The sequence below is a fragment of the Scomber japonicus genome, chromosome 19 (genome assembly GCF_027409825.1).
Source record: "Scomber japonicus isolate fScoJap1 chromosome 19, fScoJap1.pri, whole genome shotgun sequence".
In the NCBI taxonomy this organism is placed as follows: Eukaryota; Metazoa; Chordata; class Actinopteri; order Scombriformes; family Scombridae; genus Scomber; species Scomber japonicus.
The window spans coordinates 12,411,016-12,436,381 of NC_070596.1; the positions used below are offsets into that span (position 1 = coordinate 12,411,016).

General features: G+C 39.0%; 1 protein-coding gene across 1 annotated transcript in view; it reads right to left on the reverse strand.

Annotated features, from left to right (window-relative positions):
* The window catches only part of mmp17a (matrix metallopeptidase 17a), an 85,955-nt gene extending 63,579 nt beyond the window's left edge, over positions 1 to 22,376 (reverse strand). The window contains exon 1 of the mRNA XM_053339929.1: positions 22,242 to 22,376. Coding sequence (XP_053195904.1) covers positions 22,242 to 22,376 — 135 coding nt within the window. The remainder of the gene's footprint in view (positions 1 to 22,241) is intronic.
* Positions 22,377 to 25,366: the final 2,990 nt, after the last annotated feature.

Genomic DNA, 25,366 nt, shown 5'->3' on the forward strand with positions numbered 1-25,366 from the left:
CAGTGAACAATATGGAGAATGGAGGAGGGATGCATTCATCTGTGTGTGTGTGTGTGTGTGTGTGTGTGTGTGTGTGTGTGTGTGTGTGTGTGTGTGTGTGTGTGTGTGTGGAGGAACAGCGTCATGAGAAGACCATCTACTATTCCACTGAAAAAGAGATTCTATATAACTTACACTGTATATCAATTATTGATAATGTGATATGAGACTACATCATCTACAATTTTGGTAACTATGGTTCTTTCACGTATCCTACACTGAGTATATTGAAGTAAACTGGACACATTTTGAAAGTTTTATAACCAGATAATGTTACAAATATGCAATTCATGCAGGATTAAACAGCTCATAGTAATACTGTTGCAGTTTCAAGTGCTCTGTTTTATTCTAAGTGTTGCATCTAATAGGCTATAATAGTTAACATGACTGCATTTCAGTTGATATGATTTCATTTCATCTTGCTTGGCTTTCTCAGCTGAGAGACTAAATTGGACAAGGAGCTGTTGATGTGGTAGATATTGATGTTACTATCATGTTCTTAAGGGGGGGCTTAAAAACAGATGGTTTCCTGGGTGGGAAGGATCAGGAAAGTGTTTTCTTGCTTATTTCTTGGCTAGGTTCTCATGCAGATTCTCAGTGGAGAGAAACTGGTGGCCGGTTAGCCTCTTTATCTCATGTACCAGTACATGTTGGAGTGTGTCCTGAGTGGCTTTTCTTACAATGACAGCTTGGTTTCCTCCTGTGCATGTTAGCTGGAAATGTTGGTATCCAGGGATAAGAAGGAATCCACCACATTCACAGCTGTGATGTTGATTAACAGGGGAAGAGGTGAGAGGTTTTTACATAAGTCAATCCTCAGCTCAAGTGTTATAACTACGCTGAGCTGTACTGCTTTTTTATTTTTTTTTAAGAGCACTGCATCACCAAGTGGGCAAACCCACATCTGGAGGGCCAATAGGGTTGTGTCATCTTACAAACTGTACCAGACTTGATGTACAGTACAATCAGTAGAGTACCCTGTGGTGTATCAGCGCTGGCTGCTGCTTTATGTGGCATCTTGTTCTGATGCCACATAAAAGACCACATGAAATCTGTCTTTCCTCCAGCGGTGAAGAGCATTCTTTCTTCTCTTTTTTCCTGCCTTATATTCCACCTCACCAAATGATGGGTTTAGTCATATAATATCCTTGGGATAGAACAGAGAGAATCAAGAGCCATGCAAGCTGGCACATTCAGAAGCTCATATTGAATGAGCATAAAGCACATGGCAGAGAGTTAAAACACATAGAAGGAAACGATGAATAAGCAGGAGCACCAAAACACTGGGAGCCAAGGCTGGCACCAGAATCACTGTGCATCAATGATTGAAGGTTTATCTTCCTCTACACCAAGAATATATTTTTTTCAGAGAAGCCAAGTGAAAACTCTATGCTGCGTTCCTATTATTTTACTGTTTGGCTTTAAGGCTGCAACTAACAATTATTTTTAAGGGGACAGTATGCTTTTTCTGGGTTTCTGTTAAATCCAGTATATACTCTTTATATGTGATGTTAAATATTGTTAAAGTTCCATTTGATGTTAACATATATGGAAATACTCCCTACAAGTCAAAACTTTCTCTGAGCAGAGCAGACTCATTGGGATGAAGGACTCAAAGACACAGGTGCTAAAATGGAGTGTTTCAGACAGAGACTGAACTGAGGGGCTGTATATAGGGACAGTATAAAAACAAATGAGAAAGTTTTGAGTCGTAAATCATGCAACAATATTCTAGTAGAGCTCCAGATTTAAATGTAGACCTGGGAATAAGGATAGTATGTCTCATTTCATAAGTGATCTATCAATTATTAGATAAATCAGATTAGCATTTGGTCTGTACAATGTCACACTTTCCCAGACCCTTCAAACTTCTCCCAAAGATATAGATAATCATTTTTGCACTTCACTTCTGTGCAGGCCATGGACTGAAGTGATAAAGACAGACAAGGAGCGATGTACAATAATAGTCATCTACTGGATTGAAAGCCACTATGCTGCAAGCAGATGGCACACACCCCAGCCTGCCGAAGCACTCAATCACCTCATTAGACAACTACTTCCATCTAATGTGCTTATAATGGAACACATGGCTGATTTGTTGTAAGGATACATTCTGCTGGATGTGCTTGTTTTAACACCCAGTTTCCACTCGGGGCCGAATGTCAATGTTTAATTACATATATCTAACTCTCGAATATAATTCAAATATAATTCAATTTAGTGGACCCGCGTGAAGCAACAAAGTGTGTGTGTGTATGTCTGTGTGAGAGCAAGAGTGTGACAGCAAGGATTAAAATGCGGCTGGTAAGTGAATCATTTAATCCCTGGCTTAGAGACAGCTGGTTCTACACAGAGCTGGGACGCAACTCCTGTCTGTTGACTGAAGCAGTGGAGGAGAGAACAAGAGAGAAGAGAGAGAGACAGATAGTGAAGGAGAAGGAGATTTAAAAAAAAAAAAAAAAGAAAAGGTACCTCTGTTCTCCTTGATCCTCAACGTTAAGTGACCTAGACACATTCGGTTAATGGAGGCTGCCATTTGTTCAATCCTGTTAAATATGGAGCAGTGGAAGAGGGAAGGATGGAGGGATTGAGGGGGAGTTGGTAATGGGGGAAATTGATCTGAAAGGCTGCAGTGCTGGACGTAACTGAGAGAGACACCGATGTAATGTAATACATGTAATGACTCTCAAGCTCTGCACGCAGGGCAGAGTGACCTAGTGGCTACAGACAAGCTCCTGTGACTAAAAGAGGTGCACAATGCTGCACATATCCATTGACGCATATTGGTTCTGTTGCACATTTTACTGGTTTTAAGCCCAACTTCCATATGGTACTGTAATGATACTCATATCATACTCATGTAAATGGTCTGCACAGAAATAGCTTTTTTTCAAGGTGAGCAGGATAAGCCACTTCTCAACACCTTTTACACACACTCTCACACACACTAATGGTGGCGGAGCTGCCTTGCAAGGCGCTAACCCGTTCTGCAATCTAGCACTAAGCGTTTTGCTCAAGGACATTCTGACCTTCCACCTGAGCAACAGCTGCCTACAGCCACCCCTGTCACCAGCTTTATGGAGTTTATATCCACCCTTCACTGGTGTTTCTGATGTGAACAGAAGGGTGAGAGCGGTTGACCCCTCTGTGTCTAAGGTTGTTACTCCAGCTAAACTTAAAGCATTAGTCTTTCTGAGTTGTGAAAAAAAATGTACATATATATATATAGAAATGAAAAAAGAGCTCAAATCCAGTGATGAAATGCAACAAAGAGAAAGAGAAGCTTGGCTAGGCAGTGCCATGTGGCAGCGCTATTAACATAATCAAGCATAAATGCAATCTAGGTTATAAAAAGCACCACTGAATTACATTCAATGTGTTGATGCCAGTTGTAAATGCTACCAAATGTGTACTGTAGACAACTGTTCTGTAAACTGCCATAAAGCACTTCCCGCTGCAGGCCAAGACCGTAGCCACATGTTTCCGCGAGGCAGTAGTTTAAAGTTTAAAGTCTGATTTTATTGGAAAACTTGAGGTCTGGACTGATGCCACTTTAACAATGAACATTCAGTAAAACAAACCCTAAAATGTGGTACATGTAGATTTCTATTTCTAACATTCAAAACCGCATTTCCATGAATTCAGTTTGTTCATGTGGCAAAATAGGAAGTCCCTCTTTTCCCTGTGTGATGTCACTTGCTCTTTAGATCTGGACACGTTACTGTGAAGTAATTTAAAAATAAAATGTGCTGTTACCATAATGAAAAGAATATATTTCTTTACTACTTGCAAAATTAAACTCTTCATGTACAGTATATCACTTTAATGCAACCTAGAAACCAGCAAACTAAAATTCATTGCTTCATGTGTGTCAGCTGCTATGTGTGAGTTCACGAATTGTTCTAGTCAAAGTGTAGAGACCTGCACGAAACACTACAAAGGTGTTTTTCCACAGCTGTCAGAGTGTGGACTTCTGAGGAATATTGGACAAAATTATCCACCAAATGGCATATTTTATGTTAGCTCCAGAGGGGATTCACACAGATTGCACACAGTAAAAATAAGTCAGCCTAGGTTTAAAGATAAACAAACTGATGGCTATTGGAGCCAATTAGGACATGTCCCTGTAACTGGAGTTTATTTTAACAGGCAGAAGATTCAGTGGCTCCACTTAGGGGGAAAAAGCCCCCAAACCGTCTTTGAAGTTCCTCTCTCCGTGGGCGGTAATGTGGCATGGCATCCAGCCAAAGCCCACAAACACAAGGACTGAATAACGCCTGCCCAGTGTCCCTGCTGTGGTATTCATCCCATATGCCACAATAAAGAAGAAATATGCAAAGTCACACACACGCACACCTATAGATATGCATGCAAATGCACGTATGCATGCATACTTGCACACGTGTTCTTGATTGCGTGACAGATCTACTCGGTGGTCCCATATGCAATCCTCTCTCAGAAATAATCCTTAACTCTGATTTTGGTATGCACAAAGTTTAATACATCAGCCAAAATAGATCCTTTGAATTAAGACAGATGTGGTTCTTTTCTATCTAGTTTAGAAGTTTATTGGCTCGTTTTGTGTTTGTGTGAAGTTATGAGAGACGCTATGTCTGTCTGCCTCAACTTCAAACAAGATGTAAGAATATGGGTGTATTTATGGATCTTGTATGTAATTTATAGGCCAGGGGGTTTAGCCATGCCTCCAGTGAATGACAACACACACTGAGAACTGACGGCAACTGGTCTCAGACACACACAAACACACACCTCTTCTGATGCTGGATTTACATTACCATAAAGCGTTCAGACCAAATGTGACAGGCACCAAATTACTGAAAGTAAATCTTGCAATGGGTACTGATGAGAAGTTATAATATGAACCCAAACGTCAGTGAACCAAGACAGTGAACACTGGTTTAGATGTAGTTTATGTGAGGTAGTACTTAGAATAACTTCAATTCTGCAAAACAATACACTTATGATTCTCTTCTATGAATTTATTACTTTATTTTCTCTAATAATCAAGATTTTCTCTATAAAATGTATGGAAATTATAAACAATGATGATCATTGTGTCCAAAACTTCAAGGTGATGTCCTCCAAAATCTTGTTTTGTCCCATCCAGTAGTCCATAACACAAAGATATTTAGTTTACTATGGACAAAATAAACCACAAAATACTCACATTTGAAAAGCTGGAATCAGAGTTATGAAAAATAGTTAGCCCATTGATTAATGAATGAATCATTGTAGCTCTACTCTGAAGTGCTGGTAGGATCAAACACACAACTAACTTCTGCACCATAAATCTATGACATTTTGTTGAACTTTGCTCTGTTTGGTTCAACTTTGGCCACAAAGCCAAGTCAAAACTAGGTGAGTATGCATCTACAGTATGTTCACACAGCAGCTCAGGAGAGCGTATCCCCCCCTTTTCATTGGGACTGTTGACCTTGTTTTGTGCAATATCTCACTTTTTTCCTTTGGTGTGAATGCAGGGATACATTCCCATGAGGCGAGATTTTGCCATTCTGGAAAGTTACAATGGCAGCAATAATTTGCTGATCCGTCCCAAAGCTTGCATTGCAAACAATAGAATTAGCACAATCCTGGTACATGCCACTAAGTAAACTACCTGAAATGTGCTCTTGCATGTATTTGAATTGCAAATACTGCATGCTGCCCAGTGATGGCGAACAGACAAAAGTTACATTTTTAACCAGATGATATTGAGGTTTTTTGGGGATTTTTTATTTTTATGTGTTTGTCACTATGAATGCAGCTTTACAGGCTACATATGTGTGTGTGATGCCTGTCTACGTGCATGTGTGATACCTCATGCGTACTAGTCTGACAACAAAAGCAAAACACCTCCTTACCTGTCAGACAAGCTTCCCATCCCTTCAAGGCTTCAAACTTTAGTTAGTTCATTTTCACACACAAACTGTTTCACCCTCCAGCACACAAAAACTTCATCACCTGCTATGGTGTTCCCAAAAAATGCCATCAAACAAAGAAAAGAAGTCAAGGTTTTATTTAGAAACCCCCACAGCTCTCAGCTGTGAAAAGTACAACACAAAGCACTAGGTGATGAGCAATTATTGTGACACCACTGAGGGGTTATCTGAGAAAAGAGGAGCCGTACCAGAAGGGAAGAACAGGTGGGATGCTGGTGTGTATGTGTGCTGCACCTGCAGTAAGACACGAGCTGTCTGGATATGTGCTGTTTCATTAGTAAGAGAAGCTGAGAGGAGCTGTACTGGACCTTCAGCAATAAAACCACAAAGAAACAACAGCTCTGCCGTGAATCAGCTGATTCCTTCACAACCAGACACAGAAAGTTGCTGCAGTGAGTTCATATAACAAGAAAGTCTAACTAAGGTGGACAGTTGAATTGGACAAAATGAGGTGCAGAGGGAGTGTTCTTGCTTTGCAATCTGACACTGCTGTAGTCTGGGAAATGGGGTCAAAGTTCAAACTTCAGCAGTACATCTGGTCTGGGAATGAAAAGGGTGTTGTGAGTCTCACATAGTCACACCTCTAGACTGACACGGGCAGCTTGTCCATGTGTGTGTGCGCAGGCATGAGTATGAACCAGTTTATATTGTGGCCTATCTGGTACCCTTTTACATCTTCATTCCGGTGCATTGCTCTCTCCATTGCTGAATGTCATGGGAGTGGTGTGTGTGTGTGTTTTCAACTCACCTCCTGTGGATAAAGCTGTGATGCTATATGGTAATAGGATGCTTGTCTAACATTGCACAGCCGGCCTGCATAGCTAAGAGTGAAACTGTATACCCGCAGAATTTTAGTCAGGAGTGAGAGTGAGATCCAAGTGGAGCTCATGTTACACTTGTGACAGCCAGAGTATAGTAGGAAATAGAGATTTGAGGGGGGGGGGGGGGGGGGGGGTCTATTCTGTTTTCATAATGTTGTTTACCCGGGTGGTGCACAGGATGCAAACAGAAAATAATAATAGAGGATATGATACAACAACATAGATCTAACTTTATGCAGCACCTGTCCTGGTTAAAGTTCTGCCACTATTTCATATTTCACAGTCACTGCAAAATCACTACATCAGTAACCAACATGCAAGCGCTAAACATCAAATCAATCAAATCAAATCTTTATCACCATATGCTCAGAGAACAGTCGGTTGCACTGTACAATGATATTCTTACTTTATGCTCCCTTCCAGGCACCAATTAAATATGAAACTATGAAAACTTTAACTATAAGCACAATATACACAAACTTTAAAAGATAAAAAACACAAATACAAAACTAGATACAAAGCATCCAACTTATTGTCTGTATTGATTGAGTCCAGTATTAAAGACAATCCTAATATAGTACTGCAAAAAAATGGAACTGTATTACTTATTCATACAATAATACATATTAATATTGGCACATTCATAATCCATTAACTTGTAGGATCCCTGCTGATTCTTGTGAGTTGCGGGAAGGCCACTAATTGATAGGACAATGGAGGATGCTAAAGATGGCACAATAAAACTGGTTGCCATAGTAAAAGGCTGCCACAATACAATAATCCACAAATGCCAAATGAACCAAAGCAAATGAGCGACAACAAAAACGACTAAACATCCAATCTTCAATCACAAGAGAGCACACATTGTATTTAAATGAATGTTTAAGCAAGTACATAAACATTTTACTGTATGTGTAGAAACTACAGAAGAGTTTGCTATTGTCACCTCAGGCAGAAACTCCTTATCTATCCAAATCTGCTTGACATCTGCTCAGGGGGGAAAAAGTAGAAGATTTAAGCTTGTGTTCAAGGAATAAAAATAGAGAAAGCCAGATAAAGAATAGAGAAAGCCCTACAGTCCTGGAAAAATAATGAATATGTTTTGTATCATGCTGACAAAATCTGATAAGACCTCTAGATAAGAGTTTGGAGAAATGCAGAAGTCTAAGAACTAAAGCTTAGTATGTACAGCTCCTGTGTTTTCATGTACCTCAGCACTACTTCAAACAATGGAGGAGCTTTAAGTGAGCACAGCTATAATGAGTACACAGTTAGTTCTGCAAAGTGATGTAAAAATGCATTTCATATTCGATACAAAAGCATTAAAACTCACGAGGCACTCCAAAAAATCTCTTTGATACAGACAAGAGCTTCCAGCATGCACTGAAACACAAGGTGCATAATGGTGCCTTTCATGTTCAAATCATTGGCTGATTAAGCAATTAGTGGACTGAAGCAAAATTAACTGTTTTAATAATCAATCACTTTAAAGAGATTATCATAAAAAACTTGTATAGATTCCAGATTCTCTCCAATTAATGTATTTCCATCTTTTCTTTATCTTAGAAAAAACTTTTTAAAATTGTGTTCAAACAAAAGAAGTAAAACACCTCAGGCTTCAGGAACCCACAATGATGATTTGTCCTTGTCCTTGACAAATCATAGAATGAATAATTAATCATTTAAGATAGATGAAAAATTAATAACTCTAATTGATGAATGAGACAATCATTAGTTTGCAGCCCTAGTTGGCTTTAACTGAATTAGATCTGGTCAGTCAGTGTGATCAAACAGCTCCTTGCTTAGCGTACCCTAACCCTTCATGATCTTGCAGAGCTGCCTGCAAAGTCTACCAAAATCAACACATGTATTTGTTACTGATGAATATGAAAAAATGTAAAAATCTGTAAAATCACAAACACTTTCTGTCAGGCTTCACTCAAAAAGAATGTGTGTGCGAGTGTGTGTGTACGTTAGGCCTTAAGGGTGATTGCCTTCTCAAGAAACAATGCTCCTACATATGCCTACATCACTGCTGAGGCATGACACAGACCTGTACATGCGCTTGCCGTTTATTCACCGAGCATAGTTTCAATTCTGCTCCCACATTATTAAACATGAGCCTCAAAGCCACCGTGGATTTGAAGGCACGTTGTCAGAACTGAGGATTTGTTTTGCACCTCTAAGTTAAATAAATGCCAGCATCTGAAATAAAATCAATACACAGTCGCAGTGTGTGTGTGTGTTAAATGTTCAGACTGTGAACAACACTGTTTATTTCTGCATGCAATATGCCTGCTTGTATTTTGTGGATAAGGTTACATGAGTGAGAAAGTCAACATATCCATTGACAATGTAGCGTATTTAAGGAAATAACATGTGTGTTGCTTTGACAGTTGCTCAAAACCTCTCTGCTTGGCATCGACAACTCCTCCAACTCCAGGTGGAAATGTGTAATGTCAATGTTAGTTGTATTGCTGAAATATTTGATCCTTCCATGACCCAGTTTCCTACAGTATGGCTCTTATCCAGCTCTCTTTCTCCCTCCAATTTGTAAAAATCTGAAATGTGCCCATTTGAACTGATGAAAAATCCAAAAGGACAGATCAGTCTCAGCCAGAAAGAAACAGCTGTAGACTCCTTTCCAGAGTTGGCTTTCATTTAAAAAACATTCATTCATTCAAATCTCATCAGTGTAAGAAAAAAAAAAGGAGCTGCAGCGACAGTCTTTGTGAGACTCAATAGGTTTTGTCAAAATGACAGCAAAAGAATGAACAATTAAGTGTTAAATTATCTAGATCGTTAATACCGTTAGCTGAATCAGACCACATTCATAATAGGTATTCACTTCCTTTTGTGTAATGTGTGAAGTTTTTTTCAGTGAGGGTAAAGTCTTTCGAAGAGGTGCTTATCGGGATGACTTAATTAAACTTGGTTAAACAAGATCAAGAAGCAGAATGGATGTCGCTTATTAATATTATATTCATCACCATCAGTTAATAACCTTATTAGAATCTCTTCTCCTCCCTCAAAACATGACTTTATCATGGTGTATTATAATAAACAAACAGGTTGAGGTGAGTGGTTGGCCGTTTAGCTGGCAGGAAGTACTTGGGGAGCTCTTTGAATTCAGATTGAACAGTTTTCTGCATCGATGCACCAATCGATCAAGATAGAATCACAATGATTCAGGAATCCATTTTTTGCCATTAAAAATATGCAACTTTGAGCAGTGCTGGTGCGTTCCCAGTGTTCGAGATCTGACCTAGACCCCAAGGTTGGCCGGATCCACAGTGTTATATTGCAGTGGGGTCTCATACAATACCTGAATGGATACTATCAGCTCTGATCATATGGTGTGTAATAATCAGCAACAGAGATAAAGTTAGTTTTTTGATGTGAGATGGAGTGTTAACAGTAAATTGAAGGGAAAATGACCTGCACTGCTTTTCTGTTCAACCACCAGTGTTGCTTAATTGGTGGAGTATCACATTTCTACCTATCAGATTCAGACTGGGTCAGAAATCCAGGACCCTTGAAGACCTCTCGTCCAGGCTTGATCTCATACAGAGACTGTTAGATCCCTTTCCTCTTTTGCCTTATTTATTCAAATGCAATATCTTTATATGCAAGAGTTGTGTATATACCGGCTACCTGCACCAAGCAACTTCTGTTCTTCAGTCATGATCCTGAACTTTGATGTCATTTCTATGTAATTCAAGTAGAGTCTACAGTATTAGGAAAAAGTCTGATCATTAAATTACTTGCTTCTTTTGTGGAGGAAATGTAATTAGTTTAATTGTCACTTAGGGAAAGGCCGACTGAGAAATAACTCTTTTTGTTTGTCTGCCATGGGCTGAAGAGAAAAAAAAAAGAACTGCAAATACCTAATTCGCCAGTGAATAATTGCTGAACTAATAGGCAAACATTCAGTGTTTCCCAAATGTGCAATCTGTCTCTGTCTGTCTCTCTGTCTCTCTCTTTCTTCATTTCACTTAAGATAGTACAAATGTGCCCTCACTTTGAGAGCATACACTGAAAGTTAAGTACAAAACAAGCATCAAATGCTCCCTCAGAAACTGTTTCCTTCCCTTACCCCCTTTTTTTGGCAAGGGTGTGTGTGTGTGTGTGAGTGTGTCTGTGGGGTGGTGGGGAGGCGACTATCCTTCAATTTGGCAAGACATAAACTAAAAGCCAGACCTGCCCATCAATCCTGTGCCAATGTCAGAGATGAAAATCAGTATGCATCTTGCTCCATAGAGCCCTTTTCCTTATCCTTGCACACACACAAACATGCATACATACTGTATTTATTACAATCCTGACAGTTTCAAAGGGAAAACTTCAGAGGAGCTTAGTCGATACTTTGGGGTTTCCTCTAGTTCAGTTGGTGAGTCTTTGGTTTATTTAAACATTAACATGCAAGCGACATAACTCCAGAAACCACCATAATTACAAGATGAAGTCAATCCTTTGAATAGCATTGGCAACCAAAACCTTGACCTGGTATATGACTGGAAGGGATAGGATGCCTTGGTTAAAATAGGCCAACCACATGGAGTTGATTTGAGGTTTGCTGCGTGGGGAGCCTGAGAATGAAGCAGTTTGCCTCCAACCCACATATACAGTAAGTCATGAAACAAGTATGAGTCAATGGGAGGCTAGGATGATCATTTGCAGCAGAACAAAGTTTTATCCATAACTACTAAATACTCACCTGATCGTGCATTTGGTTAAGCCAAAAATATGTGCAGAAGATAACTGTACAGTACATGCATATTAAAATGTGTGTATGCATTGTTCTGTTTTATAAATCTCACTCATGGTGAAACGGGGCCATGTGCACCATGCCAGTACATCACTGGCACCTATAGAGCCATAAATTCTCCTGACAAGCCATGCCATGCCATTACTGCTGGAAATACTATATCATTATCAACATCATCAACTGTTGTCAAGGTCATCCAACATTGAAAAGGTAATGATGTGAGTGTACCACGTCCCTAAGAATAAATGTTATAATTTGTCTTTAACTAGCATAGATGTCAAATGACTAGGTGAATAGTCATAGGCCTAAACAGTCAGGGGAACTGACTAATGGACAGCCTCAGAGAATTACTTTGAATATTAGACACTCACTGTCTTTCAAAATAATTTGCAACTGTGCATAACCATGACCTGAAGTATGCCTCCACAAATTCTGATGCCATGCTCTTCTTCTGTCAATATTATTTTATGTGTGGATATGCACTGACTACATCTGGTTTCTGTTCTTTACCAAAAATATTATCTTTATTCCATGACTGCAAATGGATCTTTCAGGCAACATCTCTTCTACTCATGCTATTATGCTTTAAAGTTAGTAAGTAAAGTATCTTAAAGTAGTGTGTGTGGCCATTTCACAGTTCTTTCCAGCTCACAAATCAACATGAGGATCAGCTCCAGTAAATCAAGTTCTGGATTCATGCTGTCAAACTTTATCTGGAGAACACATATTGGCACTGACAGGAAGCATCAGACAAAAGTCTTGCAGCTTCCACACTGCCATGCTACAGTGAAAGAAATTGGATGTCTTGAGACCCATGTTAAACTGGTTTCCGACAAAATCATAAACTCCTCATTAACGCTGACAACCTCCTAAAAAATCTGGCAAGTCTCTGGAGGACTTATACACTTACTGAGGCTGAGGTAAAAGATTGGATAGGGAGCAGATTGAAGGACTGGTTTCCCTCTTCCTGAGGAACTGAGCATGTGCTATAAATTACATGCTGGACATACAATCTTTATGGAGAAATATACTCTCTCCAACATTTGAGTTCTATCCCACATGACATTGTTCCTGAAATAATCTCCTCGCCCTGAATATGAGTCCCATGGTGTATTTCTAAAGACAGAAGGTCACACAGCTTGATGGAAGTGGGACAGCGGTGCTAAAAGTATCCTAATGATCCAGGTTGAGAGTGTGATAACAAATTCACATGGAACTAGCATCCGGAGATTTTATTGTTCGGTTTAATATTCCTACAAACCTCATGATGATGATGATGATGATACTTTATTGTCAGAGAGGTCTGCAAACAAAAAACATGCAACACTAATACACAGAAACAATGACAACAGACAAAGCAGTGACACATCAAACTCTACAAACAACACACACAGCACATTAGTGTCCCTTCACCTAGTCCTTGATCTTGACTTAGATTCAGTGTTTAGCATAAGGATGATGTACAAAGGAATGCTTAAGCCTGATCTTATTGAATGAGGGTACTCTGAATCTATAGTTTGATGGTAACAGTTGAAATTCTTTGTTTAACACATCATCATCCATGTCATCAACTAATCAATAAATATATGTAGAATATCTATCTAAACAGAAATATTTCTTATTTCATATTTGCCATTTCTTGGCAGAAGTTTCCTCTTTTTTTGGCATATACCTTCTTCTCTTAAACCTTTGTATTTCAGTGCAGCCCCACCCCTTTCACTGTCACCATATCCATTTTTCTCTTTGAGTCTCCTCTCTCCCTATAGGCCTCTGGGTGTAATCAGATGTGCTGGTAGAAGAAAGCCACCTATGTGAGGAGCAGGAGGATAATGGAGGGAGAGAGACTGAGAGAGTGACAGGACTATAATGCTGTATATAATGCTGGTGAAATGTACACAAATTCCAGGGAAAAATGCTTCTAATGAGAGTGGTGGTAAGCCAAGCTGGCTGTGTGAGAAACACAGCTCGGGAATGAAATGATTTCCCTATTATTCTCCTCTGAACAAAAACCGAATCATTAAAATGAACATTTTCCATCTTGCCCTCCAGCTCCATACTAAAAGTTACTTAACTATTCAACCATTGTTAGACTAATGGTGCTTGAGGAAAATTAGTTAGGATTCAAAGTTTGAAGCTCAGCTTTAAATTTGGTGCTGAAAGCTCTGAGTTTAAAAATTAAACCAGTGCTATTTACATATTTGTTTTTCTGAGACTTTCTTTCAAATCGTTATGCTTCTCTAAGGAACATCTGCTGGTTACATTTTTCACCTGATTACTTACTATTATAAGTATTAGTGAGGCCAATTTTTTCAAAAGTAACATAGAAATGATCACCTATGAATACAATTCATTGCAAAATAACCCCAAAATTTGCAAAGTGCTTCTGAAGTTAAGGTATTTTAGGTTGTCCTGGTGGGACTTAATATTACAAACAAATATTGTTTGTGTGTTGTTGCTCCTTTTTAAGACCTGATAAGAATTCATCATTATGATTACTAGCTGGGAGGGAGCGGTGGGGGGGAGTGGTGGAGGTTTATGAGCAGATGGGGGCCCGTACCGCTCCAGAAGAATTGAGGTCAGATCGTGATCTAACTGAAGAAATTAAACAGCAAAAATGAGAGTAAGAAATGGGCTGGCGGGGTGTATGGGTTTTTTTTTCTCCGAGGCACACATACTTACGTAGTCGTAAGATTTTAGAGTCATAACTCAAATACGTAATGTCTGTGTTGCTTTAATGATTAAAACTCAACAGGTGGCTGAATATACAGTCATTTATCTAATTTATCAACTGCTAATCTGGTCAGCTCACTCTTGCTGATCAAAAGGGAAAGCCCCGTGTGCTCAGGTAAACGACTCCTTCGGGAAGCCTGGAAGATTTGTTTCAGTGGAGAAAATACCCCTCACGAGGAACATTATATGATGAGCAGAAAACATGGAGCATATTACATCTCAGTTGTTATGACTCAGTTCCCTCAAGTGCTGAAATTGCAAATCGGTGCTATGCAGTGATACATCAAGCACGATAGCGGCATGGCTATAAAATGAATACTTCTGATCTGTGCTTGAGTGTACGGTCCGGTTACTTAAGGACTGTGTGGTTGTTATGAGGACAAACGCCATATGTAAGATTCACAACCTCAACTAAATGCCAAGTGATTGAGCATCACAGAGGTGAAGTGTAATGGGACTGGATAGGATAGGATAGGATAGGATGGGATAGGATAGGATAGGCTAGGATAAGATAGGATAGGATAGGATGGGATAAGATAGGATAGGATAGGATGGGATGGGATAGGATAGGATAGGATAGGATGGGATGGGATGGGATGGGATAGGATGGGATGGGATGGGATAGGATAGGATAGGCTAGGATAGGCTAGGATAAGATAGGATAGGATAGGATAAGATAGGATAGGATGGGATGGGATAGGATAGGATAGGATAGGCTAGGATAAGATAGGATAGGATAGGATAAGATAGGATAGGATGGGATGGGATAGGATAGGATAGGATGGGCTAGGATAAGATAGGATAGGATAGGATAAGATAGGATAGGATGGGATGGGATAGGATAGGATAGGATGGGCTAGGATAAGATAGGATAGGATAGGATAGGATAGGATAGTAATGTATGGGATAAGATAGAATGGGATAGGATAGGCTAGGATAGGATAGGATAAGATAGGATAGTAATGTATGGGATAAGATAGGATGGGATGGGATGGGATCAATAATACAGATCAGAGGATTGTTTTGTAGTTAAATGGCAGCCTTTGTGTTCAAAATCCTTACTGAATAGCAGTTATGATTTGACTCACATTGGCAAACACACCACCCACACATACCTACACACACACACACACACACATACTGTAGAAAAATCATATTATTCACAGTGATCTGATCATCTGTTCTTAGATCTTAGTTCTTAGAATGACGGTCTCTGTGTGTCCTCTGGCACCCTGCTGTCCCTCAGTAACAAGCAGTCATTGGCCAACTGCTCATCATTGCTCTCTCTGTGTCTTTCGCTATAAACTAGAAGCTGGAGTTGGAAACATGAGAATATCTGTTTTTGCAAGCACAAAAATAGTATACTTTTACTTTTTTCAACTTAATAAGGTGTATCCTCTTCAAAATCAACACATCAATGATACAGGGTTACCAATCATCTTCTGGTCAAAATGCCTCAAGGATATTTCTTGCAGTGGTACGCTGACTTACTGTAGTGAAATAGTTCAAACTATGTACCTACTTTTTGCAACTTGCTGTGAGAGTTGCTCGTTGCTTCTGAAGCAGGCCCTCGGAAGTTCAATAACTTCAACAAAACACATTTATTTCTGTGCCATCTTTAGGGGACGGAGAAAAGAATCTGTATCCGACCCCCACAAAAAAATGAAAGCATGAGACCTATCCTGTCCTGCAGGCACTGTCCAAAGATCCATCCACATGCTTACTCATAAGAACTGGTCAAGCTGTGTGACTGGTTCAAACCGATAAACTTGAAAGGCACTTTCATGTCTTTGTGGTTTCTTGGCACAGGAAGATCCTACTTTTTTGCCTTTTAGGGTGGACCCTAAGAGTACAGCAAGTTTCTTTTCAGTTACTCCTTTCTCAAAGTGTGTAGACAAACTGATATATATACACGCTGTGGTGGGAATGCATGCAATTTTTGTCCTACAAACCCTGACAGAAGCAGTGCATTAAGCCATATTTCTGTGAAACAAAGACTGTATCTTACTTAATATACCAAGGGACAGCAGAGGAATGGAATATGCTATGAGGGAGGTTTGAAACATTTCTATTGATCCTTTTATCATTTTTTATATAGTGAAAATGTGTCATTGTAGCTGCTTCAAAGAGAATACACTCACCATGTCTGCCTATAGTGTGCTTTATACTCAAAAGATATAAAAAAAGATAGATTTTGGTTTTGGTATTACTTCAAGATTATGGAATCTGATTGGAATATTTAAAATACTATTAGACTCTTGAAGACAAGGGAGTCCTAAACTGGAAAAACACAAATATAGATGTACTAAAGATTCAATATTTTTTATGCATTGGCACAGATTCTAAAATAATTTGCATTGATGCTTCTAGCAAGTAATTCTTAGACTTGTATTTAGAGGTTTTACAGCCAAAGTGTCAAGTGAAACTATCACTTAGAAGAGTTTCTCATCAAAAACAAGCAAGAAAAATAGTAAAAAATTGAAGCAATGGTAACTTTCATTGCAGGAACTGTCTTCACCTCCACCAAGAAGTCCAAGCAACCAATGTGGACACATTCAGGTCGGTACCTACTGTATCAGTGGACTGGCAGATTGTTTGCATTTACTGGCAAATGAAGTGGGGCAAGGTATCTCAGGTATCAAAAAAAGAGTAATGGCCCCTCAGATACAGGGTGTACAGAGGCTGCAATGCTGTACTGCCTCTGGCTGAGCGTATCACACAGCTCTATCTAGAAATGCAGAAAGCTTCTATTCTGAGTAGTATTTTCTTTACCACGGTAAATGAAGGAAAATCACTGCTATTACCACAGCTTTTTATCTGGTGACATTGCAGTGTTTGTAGTGTCATGGTTCACCTAATGAGAAGAAAAAGAAAGAACAAAAAAAAAAAAAAAGGCCAAATACACAAAAGGATTGGGGAGATTCTGTGAACGTTAAACCTGTACAAATAAGACAAAAAAACCAGCGTGTGATTCACTAAGGGTAAAAAGGCAACGCAAACTGTGCTGCCAAGCAAATAGCGTCATGGTGTGCCTGTGCTATTTGCATTCATGTTTCTATGCAAATGAGCCTCCATGGAAAAACAGTCCAATTCACAAAGACCAGCGCTAATTGCCACACACAATTAGGGTGGAGTCATTAGTTTCTTCAGATAGCTGGTGTTAACTGCGTGCACTCTCTCTCTCTCTCGCTCTCTCTCTCTCTCTCTCTCTCTCTCTCTCTCTCTCTCTTCAAATCTTAAATCTTGTGAGGCTTGAATAATATTGAATTGCCAAATCTACAGTCAGACATGGGGGTCAAATGGGGTTGTGGGCTTATCTCAGATTTAAAAATGAAAATAGCAGCACTGATTGAGCTCAGAGTTCATCCATACAGTAAAGGGAGGCCGCTTTATTACAATTATTTTAAACGATTCCACCATATAAACCTGAAAAGAGGTGACCTGTAAGTCTGTAGCAAAACACAAAACACTTTTTTAATATATATGTAGCGACTACTTTTCTGAAAGGTTGCTGAGAGACTTAGTAGGCTCTTATGTGTGACACGTCCACAAAATCATATTGAAGTCCAGATGACGTTTTTACTGCAGTTGATTTGAATGAAAAAATCAAAAAGGACTGACAAACAGCTGTTCTACAAACATATAACAACCCTGATGTGATCCGACTGTAAGAATAAAGTGATGAAAGATGATGGTGATGGTGATGATGATGACGATGACGATGGTGATGATCAACAGAAAATATCGGAGCTCTACTAACTCCCTTTGTCCAAAACTCCCACCTCCACCCAAGTGAACAGGTGGCGGTAAAATAAGGGGAAACCACACCCATGTGTCAATCAATGCATGTGACGCAATACGTGCAGCTGAAGCAAATATAAACATAAAAAAACATATTTTAGCTCCTACAATATATTTATAACCAACATATTACTGTTATAGTCATTTTCAATTGTATAGCTATTGTGTTACTTTTCATTTATTTCAGTGCACTCTCAAGTGTGTGTTGGAGGTATTTATCTCCTGACTCGCTGTGATTATAATTTACAATGTTGATTTTGACTCAAATGTGTTTTGGTCATTGAGTGGATGTTTATTGTTGCCTTTGTATGTTTATGTGTGAATAGGCTGACCTGTTGTGTGTGAATTTTAGTGTTGGATCAGAGTGGTTAATCTGATTATGTGTATGTGTGTGAAGCATTATTCAGACTGGCCTGAGTCATGTTAATAGATGTATTTTGATGGAAATCTCAATACGTTTTGTGATCTGTAAATAACTGGAGAAGTGCAAATACATGAAAATTGGTTTGATGATGATAGTGGAGAGCTCTAGTGTGCACACATCTGTTTTTTGTTTGTTTGTTTGTTTGTTTCAGTTCTGGGTTTTTTGGGTTGTTGTTTTTTACAGTTGCTAACATCCTTTTGTCCAATATGTAGTCAATTAACATGTTTCTAAAAAAGATGCTTAAACTTTATTTACATACAAGCTTAACCAAAACCAAAATGATGGATTTGTCCTTGTCTTCTTTACAAATGCTTGCACACAGCATGCCAAAAATGAAAATGTTCTATCCTTAAATATAGTATAAGCCTCTACTTCTGCAACAACATTGGCTCAATATAAACTTTTTGAATGAACAAATCATTGAAACATTGAGAAACTGCTGGTTTAAATTGTGTAAAACAGACCAACAAGAGCTCATTCCAATCTCAGTCAGAGACATAACTAGGTGTTGAAGTTTTGTCAATTACATGGACAAACACCATTTAGAGAAAAAAAAGGTTTTGTTTTTTTAAAATGGATTTTGTTCAGTGTGGATACAGAACAACACAGAGGGACAAAGAGAGAGAAATAATGTCTGGATATGGGTGAGAGTTTTTTTTTCTGCCTGGAGGTGGAAAGAGTATGATGATCAGCTACATGACCAAATGTCCCTCCTGGATGCAATGGAGCTGGCTGCAGAGATGTCTCAGCTGAAGACTGCCAGGGGTATGCATGCCAAGTGTTTCTATTCAAAGTGCATAGCCGGAGCCGGAGATGACATAAGATGTGATCTGGATGAGAAGATGTGGGCATATGCTGAAGACTGCATACATTAGAACAGTACTGTGCATGTTTTTACTGTAATTTTTTATTTATTTTTACACATTTAAAACCAAAGGCTATATATGCTTTTCGTTGAAGTGGCACCAATTTCATGTTGCTAATACAGTAAAGCTTTTACTGCAGCAAGTCTGTCACTTACTATTTTTTTTTCTACTTTATATTCTGTAAAGTAAAGATGACTCATTCACTTTTACTAGATAGTATGTTGCCAAAAATGCACACAAATTATGGTTTACAGGGCTGTAGTGCAATTGGATTGCATTGTACAGGTCAAATTGGGAATTTTGTTGAAAGTAAATGAAAAAAAAAGTTATTGTAATTTTAAAATGGAAAAGCACCACTAATAGAGTAAACGAATATATACTGTAAACAAGCCAAATTGCCAAATTGCTCTCAGTTGCAAAACTTTATGGGCATGTTTGTGCCCGCATATCAATAGCACAAAAGCTTTTGTGAATAGGCCCTTAGAACGGGGCACATTGCAGATGTAAATGCTGCACAATTCTCAGTGCTAATAGCAGATGCAGTCCATTCTTTGTGGAAAAAGTCATATGTGTAGTCCAAAATCAGTAAAATACCTATTATTATGTGTAAACAGTAAGTCAGTAAAAGTGCAGTAACTACAATTTGTTGTTTTAGTAAAAGTCAATTAATGAAAAATATATATATAAATGTTTAGGAAGGGTAAGGCACTGACACACTGATTGTCAGCCACAAGTCTGACTGTGCAGAGCACAAGAAAAACAGACAGATTTTCTCATTTTCACATAATGAGATTCCTGAGTGTTTCCCATCTGCCTTGCAACTGGAGCACCATCACTTCTGTTTTGCTATTTTTTCCACTGAACATCTCACTGACTGTTTTAAATGTATGTGTAAGCTAGGAAAGAAAAAGAAGTCAGAGATAGTATACCAAAGATGAAAAAGTATTTCCATGGGCTGAAAATCAATATTTTTCTCTTATTCATTCCCAAATGGTCAGATGAACCTGGAAAACTGGGCTAATGCTCAGAAGAAACAGCAGCTTTTTATGTCGTAACTCAGAAAATGAAACAAGACTAGAAGTTGAAGTCTGAGGTTAGCAGGGGCTATTCTACTAATGTAATAGCCTGTTTCAATGCTTTGGTTGTTTTTGGCCGCCAGAGCTACACAGCCCAGAATAAGCCTCTACAGGACCTGATGAACACCCTGTCAGATGTGGCTGAACTGACCTTTTGGAAAACCAGAAAAACATTGATGCGAAGCTGAGGTCCAACAGACCGTGTCTTGATGTCAGGGCTGTTGGTATCTACCTCAGCACTGATTCACACAGATGAAAAATGTGGATAACGTATGATTACTGAGCGCTATGTGTGTGTGCTACCATCTCTTTAGAACAATTTCTTAGAACTTCAATTGAAATTTAGGTAGTCTACATACTTTTTTATGGTTTGAAATTAAATCATCTTTGTCTTGCACACACACTGCCTTGGAAAAGTTAAAAATGATGACCTCACAAACAAAGTGGTAGACGTGTCAGAACATAGCGAGGCAAAAAAGAATGACTTAAATCAAAGAATAAGTAAACAAACATAAAGTGATCTATTTTAGAGCTTTTGTTCTACTCTTAATAACTTAATCCCCAAGTGTAGGTTTCAGAAAGAGGACTTTGAGTGCTGAAAGAAAAAAGACAGAGCTGCCATATGAACTAATATTGCCCTGAGCATTGTACTGTAGGAAAATGCAGCTTTAATAGGGATAAAAATACAAAGGCTATAATAACCTCACACTCAATACGTACAGTAGAGTGTATTATCCATTTATCTGGACAAATGGATAAATTATGAACACACATACAGGACATGTTTATGCACGACAGCTCTTGGGTTTTTGCAGGTGTTTTGCTCCTTTAACCTCAGTTTTGACTGTACTTTATGCCACAAATGCTGTGAGGTCTGTGATGATGATGTACAGACACTACCTACTTTACAGTCTGCGCAGGTTTAAAAAGGCTTCCTTCATCACTCATGTGCACAGCAGACGTGAGGAAATATATCTCAGCAAGCTGTTTGTAAAATGTTTTGTGGTAACTGTGGCAATTAATAAGCTGAAAGCCTCCTAAAACCTCATTTTTTAAAAATCCCAAGGCTATCAGTAATGGATTAGACTTGCCACATAAGAAAAGAAAAGACATTTCTTTTCATAAGCTGTCACAGTTCAAATCGATTCGTTTATATCCTTCAAATGGTGAAGTTCCCTGTCCTCTAGTTGGAAAAAAAGCAATTGTCTGACTTGTCATTGGCTCTTTCAGAGGTAAAGCCTTGATAAAACAACCTATAATGCCTCATGGGTTTAGTGAGTTCCAGTCTTCTTGTTAGCACAGGATGTGTACAATCAATGTCAGCATACATTGGCTACTGTAGAAGAGGTTGATATTAACCCAAGGCACCCTTCAGATATTTGTCTTTTAGAACTTGAGGACTTTTTCCCTCTCCCTCTGAATGACTCCTGACTCCTGCTCTGGAGAATAAGCTCCATTACATGTTTTTATTTATTATTATCACACAGCCTGTGCAGCCACTCTGACCCGACCACTGGACTGCAGAGCTCTGTTAAAATTCAGATCAAGTAGGACAAGACAGCACTTGCTCTTCCCTGGACGTTCAAGAGTAGCCCAAGTGGGAAAGGATAGGCAGCATGCCATGACAGTGTCCCACAGTGTGGTAGGGCATGCCAGAAACACCCCCCCCCCTACCCCCCAAAACTGGTGCCAGCAGGTGGGAAAACTTACGATCACCCCTCGACCCCTAAGTAGGTAGAAAAGGTAGAAAACTTACCACCCCCATATCCAGCTGCTCGGTAGTCAGGGAAGGAGCCGCTCCTGTCAGAGGTAAAAACCACAATACCGGCACCAGCAGCAGCATCACCGGAGAAATATTCCTCATCCACTTGTGAAGAACCGGGAAAAGCATGATGCCCTATGCAAGGCTGATCCTGCAGGGCTCAGACACCGACCCCGACAGCCGCATCCACGGGGTAATTCACACACCGACCCTCCTGTAAAATGTACCCAGATAAGTCTACCTCACTGTTGAGCGCAAACACATAAAACACATTAAAACCGACACTGCTGAAAACATTTAACAGCATCAGAGCAGTTTTTCTCTAACAAAAATGCACTTGCAACTAACACCCAAGTGCTCATAGTAAGAGATAAACTGCATATTCTAATGTTGTATCAAGTCCGTCAGAGGTAATATCCCTAGAGCAAGAGGCGCGAGCTCCCCTCTCGGTCGTTGCGTCTCGAGCACTGGAAGATGAAACCAGCTGCGTGCGGCTGTGTCGCGAGGAGCAGAGATCAGCTTCAAGCCAGACGCAATCACCTATTTCACTTCCGGACAAAATCCTCAAAGTAAATTCCTCGTTGTAATGACACAATGTCTGTAATTTCACTTCACCTTTTACAGTTTACATTCCTACGTCCAAAAATATAAGGATACATCTTCCAAGTATGATTATATGGCGTGGGATGCTCAGACTATGACATGTTTTAACCATAATAATATTACAGCGCTGAAATGATTGATGAAAAACAACCTGTTGAATCTATGAAAATTATATTTATAGCAAAAATATTTAGATTACAGTGGGGAGAATACAATGGTGGCTTTATGGCTTTCTTCATTTCATATCATTGTAAGCTAAATAGGCCTACTGCAGGTTTTCATGAGTCACAGTATGAACAGTTGGATCACAATTTGTAATAACTTCAAAGGGCATAAGGCAGATTTTGACATTTGATAGACTTATTGATTATATTAATCAAGTCAAGCTAAGTCAAAATGTATTTGTATGGCACATTTTTACCAAAGTGCTGGACAGACAAATACCACAATAAATAATTATAAAAGTAAATAACAAATAAAAAAATTAAAAATAAATAAAAACCCTATAAAATTAGAATTGTGGCACAATAGAAGAAGAAGTCAAGGTGTCAAACTCAACTCTGATTTAATCTCAGTTAGGAGGGGTGGGTCTTCAGCAGTTCTGAACAGTTCATATAGGTAAGCTGTTCCAGAGATTTGGGGGCAGCCACCACAAAGGCTCAGTCGCCACTATTTTTGTACCTGGATCTTGGAACATCCAAGATCTAGTTGGCATCTGGTTGGTCGACCTCAATGCTTTAACTAGACTATGATGATGCAGGGGCTCTGATAGATAAGGTGGCGGCCAGCCCATTTAAAAACCTTATAAAAAAGCAGCAATAAAATCATAAAATCAATCTTGAAACGAGCAAGAAGCCAGTGGAGAGACGCCAATACTGCTGTTATGTGATCACTGTAATAAATCAGTTAAGTTATATCAGATAAATTGAACTGTTTAAAAGATACATTTAATTAAAAAAATAGATATATTAATGAGATAATGAAAATAATAAGTTGTTGCAATTGGACTTCAAAGGATTAGTGTGTATGTTTTAGTAGCATTTAGCAATGAGATATATAACCTTATAACCTAACCTATATAACCTAATAACCTTCCTCTCATCCTCCACTTCCAAGCATGTGGGAAAGCCTACAATGGCCAAGAAACTCAGGAAAGACCCTCTCTTGAGTGAGTGTTTGGTGTGTCCATTCTGGGCTACTGTAGAAACATGGCGGTACAACAGGCTCCGAGGAAGGAGCAATTCAACAATTCTTATTTTCAGGTGATAATACATGAATTAAAACATCCTTATGAATATTGTATTCCAATTCTGTAACATCTGGCATCTTCTCCTGGATGCCACTAAATTATACATGTTGGTGCTTTAAGGCTGCGGTTTAATATATGGCCCATGTTTTACTACATGACATAAAATAAAGAAGAAAAGTGACAGTCAGCCAAATTTTTATATTGTTACACAAAATATATATATCACACTCCACTCCAGCTGCATATGATGCGTGTGCTCTTATTTTGAAGTGTAGTTTTACAACATCCGGTAAGGTATTGAGTTTCTTTTGCTGACTTTATTTAAACAGCTGTGAGAGAATTTGAATTAGGCTTGAGTTGCCTTTGATTGAATCTCTTTGGCCTTTAATCATGATTCATCAAAAAGATAAAACAGTTAATTTCCTAAAGTAAATAAGATGGTCATGTTGTTACATTAATAATTTAATATAAGATGATGCTAGAAAATAGATGACAGTGCTGAATAATAATAGGTTGTTAGGCATATTATATTAATTACAACTATTACCACTTCCTCCAGAGCCAAATAGTTTGGCAAAGTAGTTTTAGTGGAGTTTTGTTCCATGGTTATGACTCAATGACAAAGATGATTGCCACGCCCAAGGTTAACATCATAAAATCCTCATTTAAAATAAATAAAGTCAAAGCAAGCCTGATGCCAATTAAACGTCTATAGCTGGAAGTACTTGAACAACAAGCAATTACAATTCATTCTCTCAATTTAAAATTTAGGACACCATGGTAGCTTAATGACAAGCATGTTCCTTCAACTGGAGGAACCAAGTTCAAGCCCCCAATATGGCAATTATCCACCCTCCTCAAATGTCCCCGAGCCAGTCTCTGAATCCTTATTAATTCTAGCTGTGCCGACCTGAAGATGACCTTGCACCACTGCACTCAGACCTCTCTGTCTGGAGGGTGCAAGTAAAAAGAACATTTTCCAGTAGGAATTTTAAACTGTGTTCGTGACGTGGAGAATCACCGTTTACCGCCTCCACAACATCAAGGTGAATTATCCATTTAAAGCTTGAATCATAATGCAGATGCACGCACACACCTCAGTGCCCACCCACATGCAGGCACACACATACAGGCATCTTAGTTATTCTACGTCTACTTTGATAGACAGTCTCCTTAACCTCACTGCACTGTCACTAATGATTCACAGCTCTTCTTTATTGTACCACAGCCTCATGACTCGACTGCAAAGAAATGCGTAATGAGTGCA